This window comes from Benincasa hispida, chromosome 9 (assembly GCF_027475165.1).
Source record: "Benincasa hispida cultivar pf3 chromosome 9, pf3_genome.v1.1, whole genome shotgun sequence".
Classification (NCBI taxonomy): Eukaryota; Viridiplantae; Streptophyta; class Magnoliopsida; order Cucurbitales; family Cucurbitaceae; genus Benincasa; species Benincasa hispida.
Genome location: NC_143486.1, coordinates 73,112,336 through 73,133,105, shown reverse-complemented (window position 1 = coordinate 73,133,105; position 20,770 = coordinate 73,112,336). Strand labels below are relative to the sequence as shown.

The window sequence follows — 20,770 nt, the reverse complement described above, 5'->3', positions numbered from 1 at the left end:
AATTTTCCAGGGCTTTCGCTTCTCGCACCCCACAGAAGGGTTTCGGTTCTGGGATTTTTATTCGGCTCACTGCCATTGCTCCCCCAGGTGGGGCTTGGTTCCCTACCGCTCGGATGGTGAGATTCACTCTAGCACTCACATCCGCTATCTCGGCTCTGACGACATCCAGGGCCGATCGAAAGTCTTCAGATAAGTCAGTCACCATCTGAAGTATTGCTTTTTGGGAGCTGTCCAGCTCTTCAACACGCTCCTCTATGTGGGCAACAGAGCCCGAGGAGCTATCGCCTCGTTCAAAGCTGCCGGACCGTACTGTCTTGGTCTCGAGGGTCTCTACCCTCATCATCAATTCTCTGACGGGTAATCCGTCTAGGCGGCCTACCACCGCATCAATTCCATCGGCTTTCTCGGCAACTTCTTGTAGCCGAGTCTCAAGGAAACGAACATTATCTGGGACCTCTCTCAGGTAGAGCATTTGTTCTTCCATCTCTACCAATCTGTCCACATGGGACTTGTTCAGGTTCTTCGTCGCCGACATGATCACTGATCTCTCTCTATAAGCCAACCTGGCTCTGATACCAACTGTCACAATCGCTCTTTCGGAAGCTTCTCTTAGCGATTGTGCGGCACTTGTTCCCGCTCACGAACAAGCCAGCCAACTCGATTACGGACTGCCGATGGCACACCGAGTGCCTCTTGCAACCTCCACCCCCGTTTTAGGGAAAACGGTTTTAGAAAACGGGTTTGGAGAAAAGGTTTTCGTAAGAAGATTTGTGAGTGTGAATAAAGAAAGAAAGATTGTAGTAGACTAGAAAGCAATAAGCAACAACAACGGCTTTATAGAGTACTACTCCGGGTATGAGGAAATGATGGTTAGTCTTATCCCCATATAGTGCATTCTGAACAAAAAGCCAACTGGCGCCCTTGCATATGCAAAAGGGCGAGTGGTCACTTACAATGAAAATGTAAAGAAAGCAAGCTAACTACACTAATACAATACAGGATATGAAAGTAAGCTAGAAAGGGGTTGGATTGGGCATGCGGCCATGGGCAACAGGCCCTGGACAAGCATGACCGTTACACGCGGCAAGCCATGCACTTCACTTCTTTGCATGTTCATCTACAATATATAAAGAAGTTTGGAGTCTTTTGAGAAAAAGAGAATGCAGAAATTTTGAGAGAAAATCTCTGTGAAAAGAAAATGGTTCTTCCTATCTGGTTGTTGTGTGTTCTTCATTGTTCTTCATCTTTTCAAGCTGTTCTTGGGTCCCACAACTCTGCCTAAAGCTCCAAGAGGATAGTAGGGAAGGCTTTGAGGCGGTTCACAGTGATTTCTAGTGAAAACAATCGTTGTACAATCGGATTCTTGGAGAGTTCTTAAAGGTATAATCTTGAAACCCTCTTTTTAGAAAAACATGATTTAGTTTCTATCGAAATTGGTGAATTTGAATACTTATAGATCTTTGATACTTCCGTTGCATGTTATTTAACTCTTTCATCAAGTCATCACTATTAAAATTAAAATTAAAATTTTACTTCATAATTATTTTAAATTAATTAATAGCTAATAAATTAATCAAAAAATATTAATGACTAAAAGAGAGCATTAATTAAAAATCAAGATAAAACTTGTAAAATTTTAAAATTTAGAGACCAAATTAGAACAAAACTCAAGACTAGATTCAAATCTAGGATCAAAAAGATATTTTATCGCATATTTTATGGATGTGACATCAGCCAACTAAAAGCCCAAAAAAAGCACATCAATTTAAACAAAAATAAATAAATAAATAAAATCCAACCCAATGTATCAGTTTATCGTTTTAAGTCCTATCAACTTCGTATTTGACCTCTATTATTTTCTTTTGCGAGAAGCTCTATTGGGAATCCGTTGAACAACTAATACATAAAATATTGACACAATTTAAAGTTGATAAAATTTAACACATACTATCATCAAGTATTAACCAATTGAGTTAATGCTCAAAGGGCCACGACAAACTAATAATTAAAATACCAAATGAAACCCACTAAATAATTCAATTTATATGCACCCACAAAAAATATCACACATTACCTTATGAGACTTTGCAATTGTTTCCCAATTAAACAATTATAGCATATGACACATACGTTTAAGATCCACCTCAATTTAAGATTATATATATATAACAGATGGATTAAAAACGAAATTACTATGATCTCGTATAATAATGATTTTTTTTTTAAAGATTTTTATCTTTTTTTTAAGTAACATTTACAATTTTAGCCAAATTCTGAAATAAAAATTAATGTTTAAAAACTTGTTTAGAAGTAGTATTAATAAATTTAATTTTTAAAAATCAGAAACTAAAAATCAAATGATTAAAAATATACACTCCATCACATCACCTCCGAAAACCTAATCTAAAAATGGATAGTGCACTGGAAAAACAATATTCAAAATCCACTTCCGAGCACATTTAAATACACAGATCGCTAAAACTCTGCTTATATATTTCTACTTTCTAGGCTTTTTCCAGGCCCATAAAACAAACTGTCGAATCAATAAATTCTAGCATCTTAGACATCAAATTTAAGAGTAAAAAATTCCAAAGCTAAATCCAAATAATCATAAGAATTTGAAAACAATTACTAAAAATCACATTTCTTTCCCATAAGGCCAAACCTTAAGCATCATATTTGCACAGATTCTCGAATCCCATGTATTCATGTCGCTGAATTTGTCCAATCATCTTTGAGATTCCAACTCCCCCTATCAAATCAAACCACAATCCATTTCAAATTTATAATATGTTTTGGTTTAATTTTTCAAATGTTTAATTTTGAAAATAAATTATTTTAGAAAAAATGAAATATTTGGTGACCCTTCAAAATAGTTCTAACACTTCTAAAATATATTTTAAACCATTTTTATCAACTGAATATAAATAAAAGTGACCTTTTTTTAACTTTTTTTTTTTTTAACTGGTAAGTCCAAATAGAGGAACAATGCATAAAGCAGTTTGGTTGTGTATGGTTTTCACCTAGAGAGATCGCACTGACGAATATTGTGAAGGACAAAATGAAGATAATTAAGGATGCTCTTCCAATCAACTCAATCAGCCTTCTGATTACGTGCTGTCCAATAAATGCAGCTATGGCGGCCACGAGGGTGAAGTAAAGAGCTGCAATATTACAACCTTGGTCAGTAAATCGATGGATTCAAAACTTTAGAAGAATTAAAAATTGAAATTTCTTGGTTTGATTATAACGTGTGTTTCATATTAGAGATCTCAAAAGTGTTAAAAAGATGAATGTTGTCCATTTTAGGTATAAACCCTCTTACTTTACTTTTGGTTAATTTTGTTTGTACACTCTTGACAGAAAGATAGTTGTAAAGGGAGTGTTTGGCCCACTAATGATACAAATGGGTGTTAAACTACTCAACTTTCATAGCAACATTATTAAAGTTTACACATTTATCGAGAAAATCTATTTTTTCTTCTTTCTCTATTTAGCACATTTATTAAAAAAATTCATCTTACAACTTTGCACTCCAAATATAAACTTTTTAATACCAACATATTAACTTCAGACTTCATAACTCAATTCAGTGATCCAAATATACCTAAAGTGAGATAGAATTGATTTACCATATGGAACGGGGAAACGGTCAAGAAGATAGTATTGTATAACAGACATAGATGAGGAGAATGTCATTCCAAAGGTTGCTGAAGCGCTCGATACCTGCAAAAGCAAAGGTAAAGAAAAGTTAACTTTGATGGGATTTCTAATGTACCCGTGGGGAAACTATAATAATACGATGTTTTGGAGTTTGGAAAGCAAACAAGTAGGTAGGATCCTAATTCGATAATGTGATCCCATCCTAAAAGAAGGAAAAAGAGAAACCAGTCGGAAATGGTGACAAATTAATGGAACTACAGAATTAATCTATTTTGAATAACGTAAGTTATATTATAAATTGTCCATGAATTTTAGAAACTTAAATTAAGAATTTAGTCCATGAATTCAAAAAAAATTATGAGATATTAAATTTTTAATTTTGTGTCCAGCTGATTCTTAAACTTCAAAATGTGTTTATTGACCTGTGTCAGAATTTGACTAAATTATTTGGTGACACAAAATTGAATTTAAAAAAGGTTAGATGGTCAGTGATCTATTGATAGATATTAAAAGTGTAGAAATATATCTGACAATTTTAATATTTATTTATCTATTACATACAAAATTAAAAACTCCAACGGTATTCAATAATGTAGATCATTATGCTCTATTGATGGGTCCCACAAGTCAGAGAAGAAAAAGATAATGATTGATGTCCCCCGTCCCCCCCGAGGAAGAGGTCACAGATTAAACAGTGGAGGTTCCATCCGTTTATTCAAGGCAATTGAAAAGGTAGTCGATGTATATAATATCGAAATCAAACGACATTGATTACCACACTATACAAACCATTATTATGTTCTTAATGACTGAAATTGGTTTTGTTTAGAATATATGACTCTATGGTACCAAAAATAATATATGACTTTATTGTACTAAAAATAATATGACTTTATATATGCAGATAGTTTTGATATTAATTTTGAGTTTAAAAAAATTGAGTTAAATTATATGTTTTAGTCATTCAACTTTGAAGTTTGTCAAAAATAAATTTTTGAACTAACAATTTTGTGTTCAACATATACCTGAATTTTAAAAATACTCCATTAAATCTCTAAACTTTCAATTATGTCTATTAAGTATTTATGCTTACAATTTGGTGTTTAATAAATCCTTGATTTATTTGATAAACTTTAGAATTTATGAATCCATCTAACACAATATTGAAGTATAATGTGATCAATTATATGTTTAATAGATTTGTTAATTTTACAAAATGTGAAATATGGTATGAATCTCTATTAGAAACAATATAAAAAATTGATGGAGCTACTCAACATTTGTGAAGTTAAAGGACTTAGGCCTGTTTAGCTTGGTTAGAGGAAAAAATGCTTAAAACAATTTTATTTAAATTTGTTGAAAATTGCTATGTATTTATCTGGGCATTTTAGTCTTTTTATATTACTCTACTGTATTAGGGTTTATCTTAGTCTAATTATATCTTGGGTCTGTGATATATGGGTAAGTTAAAAAATAATAAAAATAACTCTTTTATCGTGGTTTTTTCTCCCTGATCTAGGGTTTTTCACGTAAAACTTCCATTGTTCTTCTTCTTCCTCCTCTTATTTCAATATGGTATCAGAGTATGGTGATGAAACCCTAACCGTCATAGAGAAAAACTTAGCTAATGATAGAACCACTGCTGAAACGGTTAATGTCGCTGTCATTCAGGCTGTCGATAAGTATCTTCGATCGATCCACCTCAATCCGATGAACACGCTGCCATCGCACGATATCCAGTCACCGATTGGAACCAATTCAGCCTCGTCTCAGTCTGGCGCGGGAGTCTTTGGGCAACAACAAGCGTTGATCAAACCGGGCCATACGCGATCGAGCCAGATCTCCCTCCAGTCGTAGCCGCTCCACCTTGGCTCCGTGTCGTTCCAGCCAACGATACCCCCAAGTTCCGCGTCGCTGTTTCAGCCGCCGATCAATGCTTCAACCGTCGATCTAGGTGAGGCTTCTTCTTCCTTTTTTGGGTGGACAGAAACCACCTACGACAGCCACCTTAATCTTTTTCAACGTGTGCCAACCAATCATGGTGCTTCGAAGTTGATGGGTCTTTCTCCAGTTGGGGTCCAACAATAATTGGTTAGCCTTCAACACCAGATTGCTACCCTTGGAACCAACACAACTCTTTAGGCAAATCCTGTTAACTCTGACCTTTCTTCCAATCTACCGATATATTCAGAAAACCCGATAACTGTTTTCTCTAATTTACCTACAACAAATATTTTATCTGGTGCTATGGAAAATTCTACAAGGTTCATTACAGATGAGAAGTTGAATGGTCAAAATTATTTCTTTTGGTTCCAATTCATCAAAATGGCCCTCGAGGGGCGACATAAGTTTGCGTATCTTACTGTTGTGATACCGAGACCTCGACCTAAAGACCCTCAAGAGCACATCTAGAAGGGAGAAGATTCCTTACTCCACTCTCTGCTTGTTAAGAGCATGAAACCTCAGATAGGGAAACCCTTGCTGTATCATGCAACTACTCGGGATATTTGAGATGCAGTACAGAAATTGTATTCTAAGAGGCACAATGCATCACATTTGTACACCTTATGAAATCAGGTTCATGAGTGCAGACAAGGGAACATGAACATTACATCTTATTTCAATAAATTAGCTTTATTGTGGCAGGAGATAGATATATATGGTGAGATTGTTTGGGATTACTCATGCGGTGGGGTTCGATATTCAAAAATTGAGGAAGTTGGTCGTCTTTATGACTTCCTTGTTGGATTGAATTCCAAATTTGACACAATTCACAGTCGAATATTGGGACAATGACTGATACCATCTCTAATAGAAGTCTGTTATGAGGTTCGTTTGGAGGAAGATACGTCAAGTACCATGAGCGAGTTGTCACTGTCATTGATTCCACTACATTTGGTGTGAAATCATCTAGATCTGATGGTGACAAGCATAATGGTAAAACTTTTCCAGTATGTGAACATTGCGAGAAACCTTGGCATACAAAGGATTAGTGTTGCAAGTTACACGGTCAACTCTTGAATGGCAGATGTCGCCCTCCAAATGATAAGTCAAATCCTGGTCGAGCTTTCGTGAGTGACTCTACTAGTAATACGTCACAATCTCAGGTGACCAACCAGAATGACCCAAGTACTGTTGGGGTTAGTGCAATTGTCTAATTAGGCACTCCTCAATCCTTTAGTCTTATTATTAAGGGTAGGAAAACATGGATACTAGATTCGGGTGCAACAGACACTGGACAGGCTCATCTGACCAATTCCTCTCATATGTTCTGAGTGTTAGTAATGAAATAATACGGATTGCAAATGGGTCCTTAGCTCCTGTTGTGGGAAAAGGTCATCTTTCTCCGTTCTAGGGTTTGACCTTACAGAATGTGTTGTATGTTCCAAAAATATCCTACAATTTGATGTCTATCAGTAAAATAACTAGGGATCTTGACTACCGAGTTATTTTCTCACCAGATACTGTTTTGTTTCAGGACTTGAGCTCGAGGACGATGATTGGCATTACCCAGCATGATAGGAGACTCTATTTCCTTTATGATGATGTTGCCTCTAGGAGTTTTTATAGAACTAGTTTGTTGTCTTTATTTTCAACTTCTGAAAAAGATTATTTGTTATGGCATTTTCGTCTTGATCATTCAAACTTTCAATATATGAAGTATTATTTCCCCATTATTTCATAATGTGGATGTTTCTTCTTTGTCTTGTAATGTGTGCATACGTGCAAAACAACACCGAGTTGCCTTCCCATCTCAGCCTTACAAACCTTCCCATCCCTTCCATCTTGTCCATGGTGATGTTTGGGATCCCTCAAACATCACTACTTCATCTAGAAAGTGTTGGTTTGTAAAGTTTATTAATGATCACACCCGTCTTACATGGGTGTTTCTTCTCACTGACAAGTCAGAAGTAATGTCTGTGTTTAAACAATTTTATGCCATAGTAAAGAACCAGTTTAACACCAAGATTTCCATCCTTCGGAATGACAATGGTCGGGAGTTCGCTAAAACACCCTTCGAGAGTTCTTGACTTTGAAAGGTATTACCAATCAAAGTTTGTGTGCTAATATTCCTCAACAAAATGGGGTGGGTGAACGGAAAAATTGTCACCTCATTGAGGTTGCCTGGTCCCTTATGCTCCCTGCCTCACTTCCCTCTTATTTATGGGGAGATGTCATTCTAACTATAGCTCATCTTATTAATCGGATGCCCTCTCGTGTTCTCAAATTTCATACACCTCTTGAATGTTTCAAAGAGTCTTACATATCCACGTGTCTCTCCGAATGTTCATCTTCGAGTGTTTGGATGTACTGTGTTTATCCATAGTCATGGTCCTCACCGAACTAAATTTGCCCCTCGTGCTCAAAAGTGTCTTTTTCAGGTATCCCCTTCACCAGCAGGATTATAAATGTTTCCATCCATCATCGAAAAAGTACTTTGTTTCTATAGATGTAATATTCCTTGAGGATAAACCCCTTTTTCCCGTTAGTCCTCTTTAAGGGGGAGAATACTAGTGAAGAGAGTAACTTATCCACATACTATGTTCCCGTGGACTTTCTTCCTAAGTCTATCCTGAATACCAATGACATTGTCCTTCCTACTAAACAAATGTCCTGAATAACATACTACAGGAAGAATCTTATAAAGGAACCTACTAAACAAGTGCCCTGGATAACATACTACAGGAAGAATCTTATAAAGGAAATAGCATCTCCTGTTGCTTCACTGGCTACTGTCCATGAATCGGAACCGACACCAACTCAAGCCCAAGGTACTTCTATTCCTAATAATACTAATGAGTGTGTTGATGTGACTAAAAGTGATGAAACTGATGAGATTGTTCCAGAAAATGACAAAACTACATATAGTAATGAGTCTTCAGGAGAAACTTAAAAGGGTGAGGGTTTGCTGCAAGTAAGTAAATATGACCACTATTCTCTTACTGATGAGAGGTCGAGTAAAACAGGAGATTATGATACCTCCCTTGATATACCCATCGCCTTGCTAAAAGGGACTAGGTCATGTACCAAGTACTTCATGCATAGTTTCCTTTCTTACAGTAATTTATCTTATGGGTTTAAAACTTTCACTACTAACCTGGATACTATAACAATACCGACCAATGTGCATATGACCATGGAGATTCCCGAATGGAAGATTGCAGTCATGAAAGAAATGAGAGCTCTTGAGAAGAATAAAACGTGGGATCTTGTAGCTCTCCTAAAAGGCATAAAACCGTTGGGTGCAAATGGATTTTCACTGTGAAAGTTTAATGGAACTTTGGATAGATATAAGGCCAAGTTGGTTGCTAAGGGTTTACTCAAGCTTATGGAATTGATTACCCAAAAACCTTCTCTCCAGTGGCAAAGCTGAACACTGTTCGAGTTCTTCTTTCAGTAGCCGTGAATAAAGACTCATCCACCAGCTTGATGTGAAGAATGTGTTCTTAAATGCTGAGTTAGAAGAAGTATATATGAGTCCTCCTCCTGGATTTGAAGTTTAATTTAATCATCAAGTTTGTAAACTCATAAAGTCTCTGTATGGTTTGAAATAGTCTCTGAGAGCTTAGTTTGACAAGTTCACCACCTTTGTTAAGTCCCAAGGTTACATTCAGGTGCACTCTGATCACACATCGTTCACAAAGAAGTCAACATCGGGGAAGATGGTTGTTTTAATTATGTACGTAGATGATATTGTTCTGTCAGGTGATGATGCTGCTGAGATTATCAGGCTAAAACCGAAAATGGCTGATGAATTTGAGATTAAGGATCTTGCGAGTTTAAGATATTTCCTTGGAATGGAGATGGTGAGGTCCAGAGAAAGGATTTCTGTCTCTCAACAAAAATACATCCTTGATCTGTTGAAGGAGACATGGATGACTGGATGTAAACCCATCGATACCCCTAGTGAAGTCAACGCTAAGCTGGGAGAATTTGTCGACAGAGTTCCTGTGTATAAAGAGAGGTACCAATGGCTAGTAGGAAAATTGATTTACTTATCTCATACTAGACCAGATATATCCTATGTTGTCAGTATGGTGAGTCAGTTTATGCAAGCACCTTACGAGAAACATATGGAGGTTGTACTTGAATTCTGAGGTATTTGAAATCTACACCAGGAAAAGGCCTAATGTTCAAAAAATATGACAGAATATGCATTGAGGCTTACACTGATTCTAATTGGGCAGGATCTATTACAGATAAAAAGTCAACTTCAGGGTATTGTACCTTTGTGTAGGGTAATCTTATTACTTGGCAGAGTAAGAAACAAGGTGATGTTGCTAAAAGCAGTGCTGAAGCTGAATCCACAACTATGAGTCCAGGAATATGTGAAGAGATATAGTTGAAGAAAGTTTTGTCTGATCTTCGCCAAGATAGTGATACAACTATGAAATTCTATTGTGATAACAAGGCAACTATAAGTATAGCCAACAACTTTGTGCAACATAATAGAACTAAACATGTGGAGATTGATAGATACTTCTTCAAAGAAAATCTGGATAGTGGCAGCATCTGCATTCCCTACATTCCTTCGAGTCAACAAGTTGCTGACATTCTTACTAAAGGTTTACTCAGGCAAAGCTTTGATACTTGTGTTAGCAAGTGGGATCTTAGTGACATCTACATTCCAACTTGAGGGGAAGTGTTGAAAATGACTATGTATTTGCCCTAAGGGTATTTTAGTCTTTTTACATTACTCTATTGTATTAAGGTTTGACTTAGTCTATTTGTATCTTGGGTCTATGATGTATGGGTAAGTTAAGAAATAATAAAAAGAACTTTTCTATTGTGGTTTTTTTCTCTCTGATCTAGGGTTTCCCACATAAAACTTTCTTTGTTCTTCTTCTTCCTCTTCTTATTTCAATAAAACTCTTTTGATAAAAATTATTTAAAATACTTCACTTTGAAGGTGTTTCAAAAACTATTTTGAGTGATTGACAAACACTCCAAATTTTTCTAAAATGACTTATTTCTAAAATCATGCCAAACACACATTTATTAGACATAGAATTAAAGTTAAAAGAATATATAATTATAGCTTTTTTATGCCATTAAAGAAAATATAAATAATTTTCTAAACAATAAGTGTGTGTAATAAGAACTATAAAACTAAAGAATATTATTTACTATTTAAATAATTATACAATAGGATATATTCAATTTATGGTAAGAAATATGGCTTAAAATTTAGACCGCAAATTGATAAGAATTTAAGTGTTTGTTTACTTTCAAATTCTATTTTATATTTTCAGATTCATTGAGGCAGTGAGTACACGATTGATAAATAAACTGAATTTTATTCTCGAAAACTGTTTTTGGATTTTGTGATCTAAATAGTGCAAATTTTGAAAGCAATATTTTTGTGTTTTCAATATATTCAAATTTTGAATTTGAAATTTTAAAATACTTAATTACATTGAAAAGGATAAAAACATTAATAAATATAATATCAAATGTTATAAACTCAATTGTTTTTTATAAATTAAAATATATATTATATAATATATTATAAATTATGTGATTTTACAAAATAAGAATTATAAAAAAAAATTAACCTAAAACAAGTTCATAAATTAGTTGATAATAGGTCACATTAAACCTAATATTTAGTGATTAATTACAATTAATTTTATGATTTATAATTATATTATCAAAACACATTTTGAAAAATTGGTTAATTTGAAATTTAATTTCTAAAATCTACTGTCAAACACATATCAGATAACATGAAATAGGATTATGTTTTTAATTAATCGTTTGTTTTCAAATTGCCTAAAAAACAGTCTGTAAGTAATTTATTTTAAAGGAAAAAAAAGTTCTTATGTATATATAAAAAAAAATTCTTATAAATAGAAAATTTTCAAAAATATTTATATTTTATAAAAAAAAAAATTCTAAAAGTACATTTGAAACTTTTTATTATAAAGTTTAATTTTTAAATATATATATATAGATAAAGGAAAACAACAATAAAGACACTTTTTTTACCTCTTGTAACCAGAAAAAGAGAGAAAAAAAACTTTTTTACCCAAAAAAACTAAAAGACGTTGATGGCAGAGGGCATGTGCCTCCCTAAGGTCATAAATTAGCCCAGACTCAAAGTCCTCCCAGACAGAAAATAAAGCAAAAGCAAAATTTTAATGGCGTGTGCAGGAGGTTACAGATATGTACCTGAGGGGGAATGCCCAGCTCCAGAAACAGAGGACCCATAATAAATCCTCCACCAAGTCCAAGTAGCCCACCGACAACTCCGGCCACTATGCCCAAGAAGCAATATAGAACAAGCTGGTGAATTCGAAAATCTGTCTTCTGATTTCCTAGTGATGCAATTTTTCTCCTTCCTTTATACAAGCTAACTGCTTCATAACCAGATACACCAAAAGCAATTGGCACCTGTAAAGCAATTCTGGGTAAACAAGAAATCAAACCAGAGAAAGCACAAAAGAATTTGGAAGTGGATCAGCAAACTTACCTGCAGGAAGTTCAGTACCCAGTATTCCCATGAACAATTGGGTGAATGCTTCTGTTTTCAACATTAAAGGGTTGATTTTCAGTTTATTGAGATTGCAAAATAAAGTGTTGATTGATGTTCAACGTTGAAAATGGAAAAAGGAAAAAAGAGCTAAAAACCTTGGTAATCTGTATTGCAAGAAATGCAACCCAAACTAATACAAGAAGCCCCATTTCTTTCCAATACACATTCTTGAGAATTGGAACCTGCCATTTCAATCACAATTCAGCATTCTCATTTCTGGTAATCTTTCTTCTCAATATATATTTTTATATAAAAGAAACATTTGAAAGGGGATTTCAAATGTTACGTAAAATCTCTCCAATTGGTAAAGGGTATTAAAGCTATAGTAATGAAAGAGGGAGAAGATTTACACCAAGATACAACCAAAACATTTATAGGCAGGATAAAAAATCTAACAAAAGATAGTTCCTTATCTTAAAAGAATCTATGGTAATCATGATTCAGCACTCTCATTTCTGATATCATTTATGACTATGAATGAACTTACCTCGTCAATGTGGTTCGTTTCGGGCCTATGGTTCGGGCCACTGGGAAGAGGAGCATATGCAGTATCGGCTTGAATATCTAATTTTACAAACGGTGGAATATGAAATAAGATCAAGGATTAGCACCATCTTGATATGATAAACAATAAATAGGCTCACCATTTGATTCAGCGCGCCTAGCAGCCTCCTAAAGTTGAAAAGAAGTGGCATCCAGTTGTTAGAAACACGATATTCATATCAAAAGACCTACATTTTATTTTAACCAAACTATGTGCAGCAGAAACTTGAAGTTTCAAGTTTAAGAGATAACCGTTTTCATTATGGTTTCCTTCTTCCAAGTTTCAACCCCCTTCAAAAACGATTTCGTCGATGTACCTGCAAAACACGAATATCAGGCGGAGGATAAACAGAGCAGAAAACTATTAAGTATGAGGTTGAACAAGATGCATCTCTACATTACCTAAGAAGAGAATGATGAGGAGGACAGTAACCATCCAATCAGCAAATATGACATTAAAAACTACCCCAATGCTGATGCCCAGCATGAGCATAGGCATGATAAGAAGCACCAAATCATAGTCAATGATAGGAAGATCAAGTGTCGGATGCCTTAGCTTAAGATTATAGTAGACTGTTGATGCTGCTGCTCCCATTATCATACCTTTAGCAAACAAAAGAAACAAGAAGAACTATTATACAAGTTAAACATATTAAGAGCAAATCCTGAGCAGATTGGAGTTGGTTTGATATTACAAAGATCATTCCTCATACATTTCGATATAGCTGTTGATGACTTCGGATCAAACCCAATGACTAGACTAAGCATAGGAACATAAATTCCCCCACCACCAACACCTCCTACACTCCCAAATGCAGCACCCAAAAATCCAACAACAGAACCAACTACAATCTGCCACCCAAATTCCATTTCCTGCAAAGAAAATTAAAACTTACTATTAATCCATCTACTTTTCTCATGCTCTTATTTATAATTTAGATCTTACCTCAGAACTTCATTACAACTTCGAGGTGAAAGTTATGTAAAGTTCTAATGATGTGACCTTGAATATACTATTTGTTTAGGCATGCGGCTCAAGCTCAAAACCTTTTCCAACATTGAATATGAATCTTTCTAAAAGGTCTTTTCTACAAGTCCAGAGAATAATCTTCATGAAAGCACCGAAGAATTCACTAAAAAAAATAATATGCAGAATTCCATTTTCACATTGAAACCATAAACAACACAAAAAGATGTGCTAATTGCTAGATCTGAACCAACACAAAGCTTAACATGAGAGTTTCAAAATCTTTTCCAAGGAAAAAGGTTTCAAAAGGAGAAAAACTTAGTTCCAACACGATGAGTTGACCCTCACAAAACCAAGATTTATTCTAACTTAACAGCTCAAAATTAAGTTCAAAGATCTAAACTACGTTTTCTTTTAAGCACCAATTTGAGAAACATTAAAATGATTGGAGAATATGCAAGTACGTGATCTTCAAAAAGATGAACAAAACAAATGTGATTGCATTAGGAATTTTGTTTTCATCTATATAAAGGGAAAAGAGATCTTGTAGTGACTTACAGGCCACACATGATGATACCCTGTTTTGTCTGACTGCCACAAGAAATTCAAAGCTCCTTGGAGCAGATTCATATCTCCGGAACTTCCTTCGAGCTTCATTTTTCTCTCGCCGGAAACCAGAGCCAACGCTATAGCAAAGTTGAACATCGTCAACGCCATTGACCGAAAACCGGCGCATATTTTTCCAAATCCACCCGCCATTGAAACTCTGAAACCTTCCCAATCCAACTTTCTGTAAACAAAATCAAGAAAGCTGTTCGTACGAGGCACAAGGGCAATGGCTTGTATTTGTAAGAATACAAATCAATGACGATGACAATGAAAATGAAGTTTGATGAAAGATAATGTATGGTTGAATTGTTTGAATTCTTCCTCAACCACATATAATAGCTACAAAATCATTGCTCAAATGATTTCTCACTATCCATTTGAATTTGATAAACGTTCCACTTGTTCGTCACTTCATCTTACAACAAAATACTGTTTGATACGAACGGTGTAAAAACAAATAAACCTAGAACATCAGTTTTTTGTATCAAATACGAAACGAAAATAAATATAAGAATCAGACACAACGAAAATTCGATCCATCCGTGTGCGCAAGTGGTTGAAGAGAAACGTATTGGATTGGATTCTTCATACACACGCCTCTAAGAATATACTCTCTCTCTCATTTTTTTTTCCTTTTTTTTTTAAATAAAAAAAGAATATACTCTTCTTTTTTTTTTTTTTTAATGCATGTGCAACTACTTATTTCTTGTTTTTGTGAATCTAAAATTAGGAAAAACATCCCTTTGATTATTTATCGACTGCATTAATGGGGTATTAAATCTCAATATTTCCATCCATATTTTGATGAGTCTTGATATCAATATAAAAATTAAAGTGATGTCTTTATTATATCGTCAATCTTTTTATAAATCATAAAAAGAAACAGCAATAAATATAATTATAAATATTAAAAAATTTATTTTAAACGATAAAAATGCTGAAAATATTTATAAATAATAGTAAAATATCATATACTACTATTTATGTTTATCATGACACAGAAAGTTACATATAATATATTGCAATCTATTGCCATTTATTTTGGATAGTACAATTTTACTATATTTGTAAATATGTTGGTTTGTTTTTCTATATTTAAAAACAGTCCTAAATTTTAAATATGTTAATTTTTTTTTTTTTTTTGTTAATTACTTAAAATATTTTGTTTGAATCTGTTATTTTTATATTTTTCATTAATATTTTCAACATTTTGATTAAAGTAACATATTGACATTTCATGAATTGTATCTTTACTTTTTTTTTTTTTTTTGTGTTTTTAATTTATGCTTATTTTCACTCTTTTCTTTATTACAAATTTTAGTGATCTGCTATTTTTTCTATTTTTCATATTTTATTTTCACTACTTTTTATACTATAATTTTTACTACTTTTAAATATACATTGAATTTTTAGTCAAATTCTTTAAACAAGAATTAAAACGGTTTATTTTAGTTTAACTATGTAGGATATGAACGACACAATAAAAGAATATTTATAAGATGATATGATTTTATAAGTTTAATTTTCAAAAAAAAATAAATAAATGGTTATCAAACAATGTTAATATCATAATTACATTTTGCATCTTAATAGATATATTTTAATTTTTATGGTCATTCTCATGAATTAATCTAGTTTTTTTTAATACAATAGAGTAAGAAAATTTGAATCGCAAACTTTTTAGTCACTAACACATTTATATGTCAGTATTATACTTGTGTTTCACCTCATGTAAAGTTAACTTTTATTGAAATTACATTAGTGATTAGATTTTTGTTTAGATTTCTTATTTTTATTATAAATTAATGGCTAAACGAATTAAAATTTGTATAGTTCAATCTGATAGTTGGGAAAAAATTGTCAAAAACAACCCTTAAATATTTCCATATTTCAAAATCAATACCCTTTTAGAAAATTCGTTGAAATATTCTTTCTGGTCCATCTTGACATTAATCTTGTCTGAGGACTCATGAGGTAGCTTAGAGTGAGCTCATAAAACTCTCGGTGTTAATCCTACCCGTGATTTTACCAAAAAAACCCAAAACATGGGATAGTACGAAAAAGTTACTTTTTTTTATCTAAATCTCGATGATTGATCTCAACTGAGATTGACCAAGAAAAACTATTTGAATGAATTTTCTAAAAGGTACTAGTTTTGAAATATGAAAATTTATTGGTGCTAGTTCTGGAAATTTTCCAAATCTTAGAGGTAAAAACTGGTAAAGGATTGAGACACTACATTTTCATTTTAGGAAAAATTATCTTTCTAGTCCCCATGTTTTGAACAATATATGTATTTGGTTCATGAATTTTAAAAGTGTACTTTTTTAATTCTCAAGTTTATAAAAATAGGTCTATTTAGTCTCTAAATTTTCAAAATGTATTTTTTTAGTCTTCAAGTTTATAAAAAAAAATAGATTTAAAAATGAGTTGTTTTTAAATATAGAAAAATAAACTAAAATATTTACAAAATATAGTAAAATTTTAGAACTATTAGTAATAGACACTATGAGACTTCTATCAATGTCTATCAATATCATTGATACAAGACTATCAGTATCTATCAGCGTCTATCATTGATAGTTCTAAAATTTTGCTATATGTTATAAATATTTTCAACAATTTTATCATTTTAAATAATTTCACTTTAAAAGGTCTTTGAAGTATTTTTTGTTTGAATAATTATATTATATTCAAAATTAGACAAAATAGTTTTAGATAAGATTTGATTTTTAAAAATTATTCTTCTAATTTGAAATCTAATCTAATTATTTTAAATAACCGTATAAAGTTATTTGTGGGACTTTTTAAACCTATTTTTAAAAAAACTCGAAACTAAGTAGGTGCATTTTGAAAACTACTAAATAGGACCACTCTTATGAATCTCGAGACTAAGGTATAATTTTTCCTTCATTTTATCTAAAAAAAAAATGAATTTTCACTATTTATTTATTTATTTTCCTTTCGTTTTATAATCTCTCTCTTCTTTACTTTTGCTTTAAGACTGTCAGCAGCCGAGCCCAGGACTAGGACGGGCAATAAAGAAATAGAGTGACGTTATTGGTGGAACCAATGAATAATGACAAACGAGAAACAGCTATTTGATTGGAAGCACCCCTGTTCTCCTTTTTTCTGCAAAAAAACGTGATTTTATTCCACAATTTTAGCGTTCATTTTCATCGGTGTAGTTAATCACAACCAAGAAAAATAAGAAGACGACGACGGGAGGGTTGAAAGTTATTTGGCATCGACAATTACTTTTCAACTTTTTGTTCATTTCAAAGGGTAATACGGTAATCCTACAATGTTACATTTTCATTCCATGTCGAAGTAAATATTCAACGTACCTCAACTACATAGTATTTATAATTTATATTATTGACCTCTCGAGGTCAGAGGTTCGATTCTCTATATTTCAAGATAATTGAGAAATTAAACACACTCTTAGTTTATTCTGATCATATATTTTTAAAATATCTATTTTAGTAACTAAAAATTTGACTATTTTAGACCTCACCTGTCAAATTTTAACTTAAATGTTTTACATGATGGAAGCTTTTTAATGCAAAATTATGACTATATTTTAAGAAATTTAGTGAATGAAATATCATACTAAAATTTTGATTGGAAAAATTAGATAAAAATAGGAATAAATAGTCCAAAATAGTCACTTTTTAAAATTACAAGAATTAAAATGGTCTTGAAATTACATGGATTAAAATGAATAAAGAAATTTAGAGTAGATAGATTAAAATAAACATTTTGAAATCAAATCAACTAAAAATGAACCAACTATAAAAAAAACAAACAAAAAAATTTAATAGCAAAAATTGTCTTACTTAAATTATAAGTTTAGTTCTGTGAACTTTATAGTGGGTGTCTATTTGATCTACGAATTTTCAAAATTATAATTTTTTATCTAAATTTCATAGATTTACTTAAAAAAACACAAGTAAAAATTTAAAGTTTTTATACATAAAGTTGAAAGTCATATCTAATAAATTAATTAATTTTACGAAAATTTTGAATTTTTTCGAACATTTTAGGCACAAAATAAAAAATTCAAATATAGATATTTTAAGTTCTTAAACATTAATTCAAGCCTATGACATGCCAAACGCCCTAGTTCATGAATTGATTATTAATTGTATTGTAGCGTGCACCAACCCATCAAGAAAGGGTGGGCAACCTTGCAATTGCGTGGTCAAGCCTTATTCTCTTTCTCTCTTTTTTTTTTTTTTTTTTTTTTGACTTTTAAATTCTTTTTACTGTCTATTATTAGAATTATTTTTTTCTTATCTAGGTACTTTTTAACTTATTTAATTTGATAAAGTAATTTAAAGATATAAATTTTGGTGGGACTTTTAAGTTTTAAGAAGTCTAATTAGGTCTATCTACTTTTAAAAAGTAGCCGTGTTTGTTCATATTTTTAAAATTTTAACTTAACTTTATGTATATTATAGGATGAAAATCTTTTAAAACAAATTTATTATTGATGGTGCTTGTAGTATCAACCTCGAAATCTAAAGTTCGATTTTACTGCCTCACTTGTGGTATAAAAAGAAACAAATTTATGATTACGTTGTAAGAATTTTAGTGAATGAATTGTTTTTTTTAAAAAAAAAATTGATTGAAAAAATAGCAAGAAAATAAAAATGAATAGACAAGAGTGATATATGTGTTTTTTTTAAAAAAAAAAAAATAATAGACTAAGTTAACATTTTAAAAGTAAAAAAAATAAAATGAATAAAAGTTTAAAGTACAAAAGTCAATATGATCATTTTGAAAGTATACGATTGATGTCGAAGAATAGATCAACCGTAATTTGTATTTCGAGAAAAAATAGTTCAATTGCATGCAAGACAATAGAATTTGAGCACTAGTGTGGTGTCAAGCCACACATACTCTGATGCTCAAGTCAGTTTGTTTGTAAGTAACTTGATAATAAAAAATACTAAGGTAATAGCTATACCTTTGACCAATGGCTTTGGTCGTTTATATAGGATGTTAATGTGTAACTTATGTTTGAGCTCATAACTACCCTCTAATTTTCAGAACTGCTATTAATATTCATTGGATGGTTATACTACCACCACTTAATGTGTAACCGATGGTTAAGTGCATCACCCACTCAATTCCTCAGCAGTTCCTTTATGAACTGTCTATTGAGAATATAGACGGTTTCAAATTCAATTACTCTAAGGATTCCATAAGTCATCTGAGCTGACTATAACACTACAAGAATTTTGGTTTTTCCCGACAAAAGAAAAACCGTTGGGATAACCCATTTTTCCCAACTCTTGTATTGAGGCGTCGGGAATAAATTATCTCCCGAAGGATGTTTGATTAGGGTCGAGATAAATTAGTTATTCCGACGGTAACTACTTATCCCAACGGTTTTTCCACCATCGGGAGAGGGTTGATTATAACCTTCCTTCTTCTCTTCATTTTCCCCACCGCTGTGACCTTTCCCATTTTCTCTCTAACCACAAACGTCTATTTCTCTCCTCCCCGCACAAATCAACTGTCACACAGATCGTCTTTGACACCAATTGCGATCGTTCGCTGCCAGATCCCCATCCTCTCCTCCCTGTTGTTTCGTCATTCGTCATCCTCTCCTCCCTGTTGTTCGTCGTTCGCTGCTAGTGACCTTTCCCTCTTCGATCTCTTCTTCATTTTCATTATTATGTCCATTTCTTACTCCATTTTTTCCTTTTTAATCTATCTCTGCAGTTATTATTGCTTGTTGATTCTTCTCCATCTCGTTGTTATGTTTTCTGGTGATTTTTTGGTGAGTTTTTATGGTTTTGGTGATATCTATAGTAATTTTTGCTTATCGCTTTGTTTTGGTCGTTGTTCGGTTCAAACGCGTACATTTATGTGCTTATCGTTTTTTTTTTTTTTTGCTTATACATTTTTACGCTTGTTGTTGATTGAATTGTTTTTTGTTTAATAATCCGTATTTTTGTTTTGTTGATTTGTTGATTTATGTTCTTGTTTGTGTAGAAATTGATGCTGGAATTCCTTTGTGAAACTTATTGGTTGCCATTGATGTTCTTGGATGATTTTCTTCGTTAAAACATTTTTTCTTGATGAGTGTAATTTAATTTCTACTTGTTTATTTCTTTCACTTTTTAGTGTGATTGACTTCTTTTTGTTGTTGCATTAGTAATTGATGTATGTATGGAAATGGTAGATATATATTCATTGTGATTGCCCAATAATATATTTGGTACTTTCTTTTCTCCTAGGTTGTAAATTTGTAGTATTGTATATGTCTTGATTTGTTTGTTTTGTTTTGCACAATGGAAGATAATAATTAAGTAAGATAAGAAGATCATCTTAATGATATGGAATAATCATGTAAATCTGATATTCTTTTTCATTTCACAACTTACGTATTGTTGTATAACATATATTTTTGTTCGCATAGGAACAATGGTAGGCCTTAC

General features: G+C 32.5%; 1 protein-coding gene across 1 annotated transcript; it reads right to left on the bottom strand.

Annotated features, from left to right (window-relative positions):
* Positions 1 to 2,458: 2,458 nt before the first annotated feature.
* LOC120085958 (sulfite exporter TauE/SafE family protein 3) lies at positions 2,459 to 15,104 on the bottom strand. Its single transcript, XM_039042305.2, has 12 exons — positions 14,268 to 15,104; positions 13,456 to 13,615; positions 13,145 to 13,345; positions 12,995 to 13,059; positions 12,844 to 12,871; positions 12,687 to 12,763; positions 12,295 to 12,381; positions 12,137 to 12,187; positions 11,836 to 12,057; positions 3,633 to 3,726; positions 3,024 to 3,164; positions 2,459 to 2,752 (listed from the first exon to the last, which is right to left on the bottom strand). The coding sequence occupies exons 1-12, from the start codon at positions 14,466 to 14,468 to the stop codon at positions 2,667 to 2,669; spliced, it is 1,413 nt and encodes a 470-aa protein (XP_038898233.1). The 5' UTR covers positions 14,469 to 15,104; the 3' UTR covers positions 2,459 to 2,666.
* Between the last annotated feature and the right edge of the window lie 5,666 nt (positions 15,105 to 20,770).

Coding starts and splice junctions, on each gene's coding strand:
- LOC120085958 (XM_039042305.2), bottom strand. CDS start 14,468: ATGGCGGGTGGATTTGGAAAAATATGCGCCGGTTTTCGGTCAATGGCG. Junction 13,346..13,455: donor ATCAACAGCTATATCGAAAT/GTATGAGGAATG, acceptor TGTTTGCTAAAG/GTATGATAATGGGAGCAGCA. Junction 13,060..13,144: donor CCTCATCATTCTCTTCTTAG/GTAATGTAGAGA, acceptor CGTGTTTTGCAG/GTACATCGACGAAATCGTTT.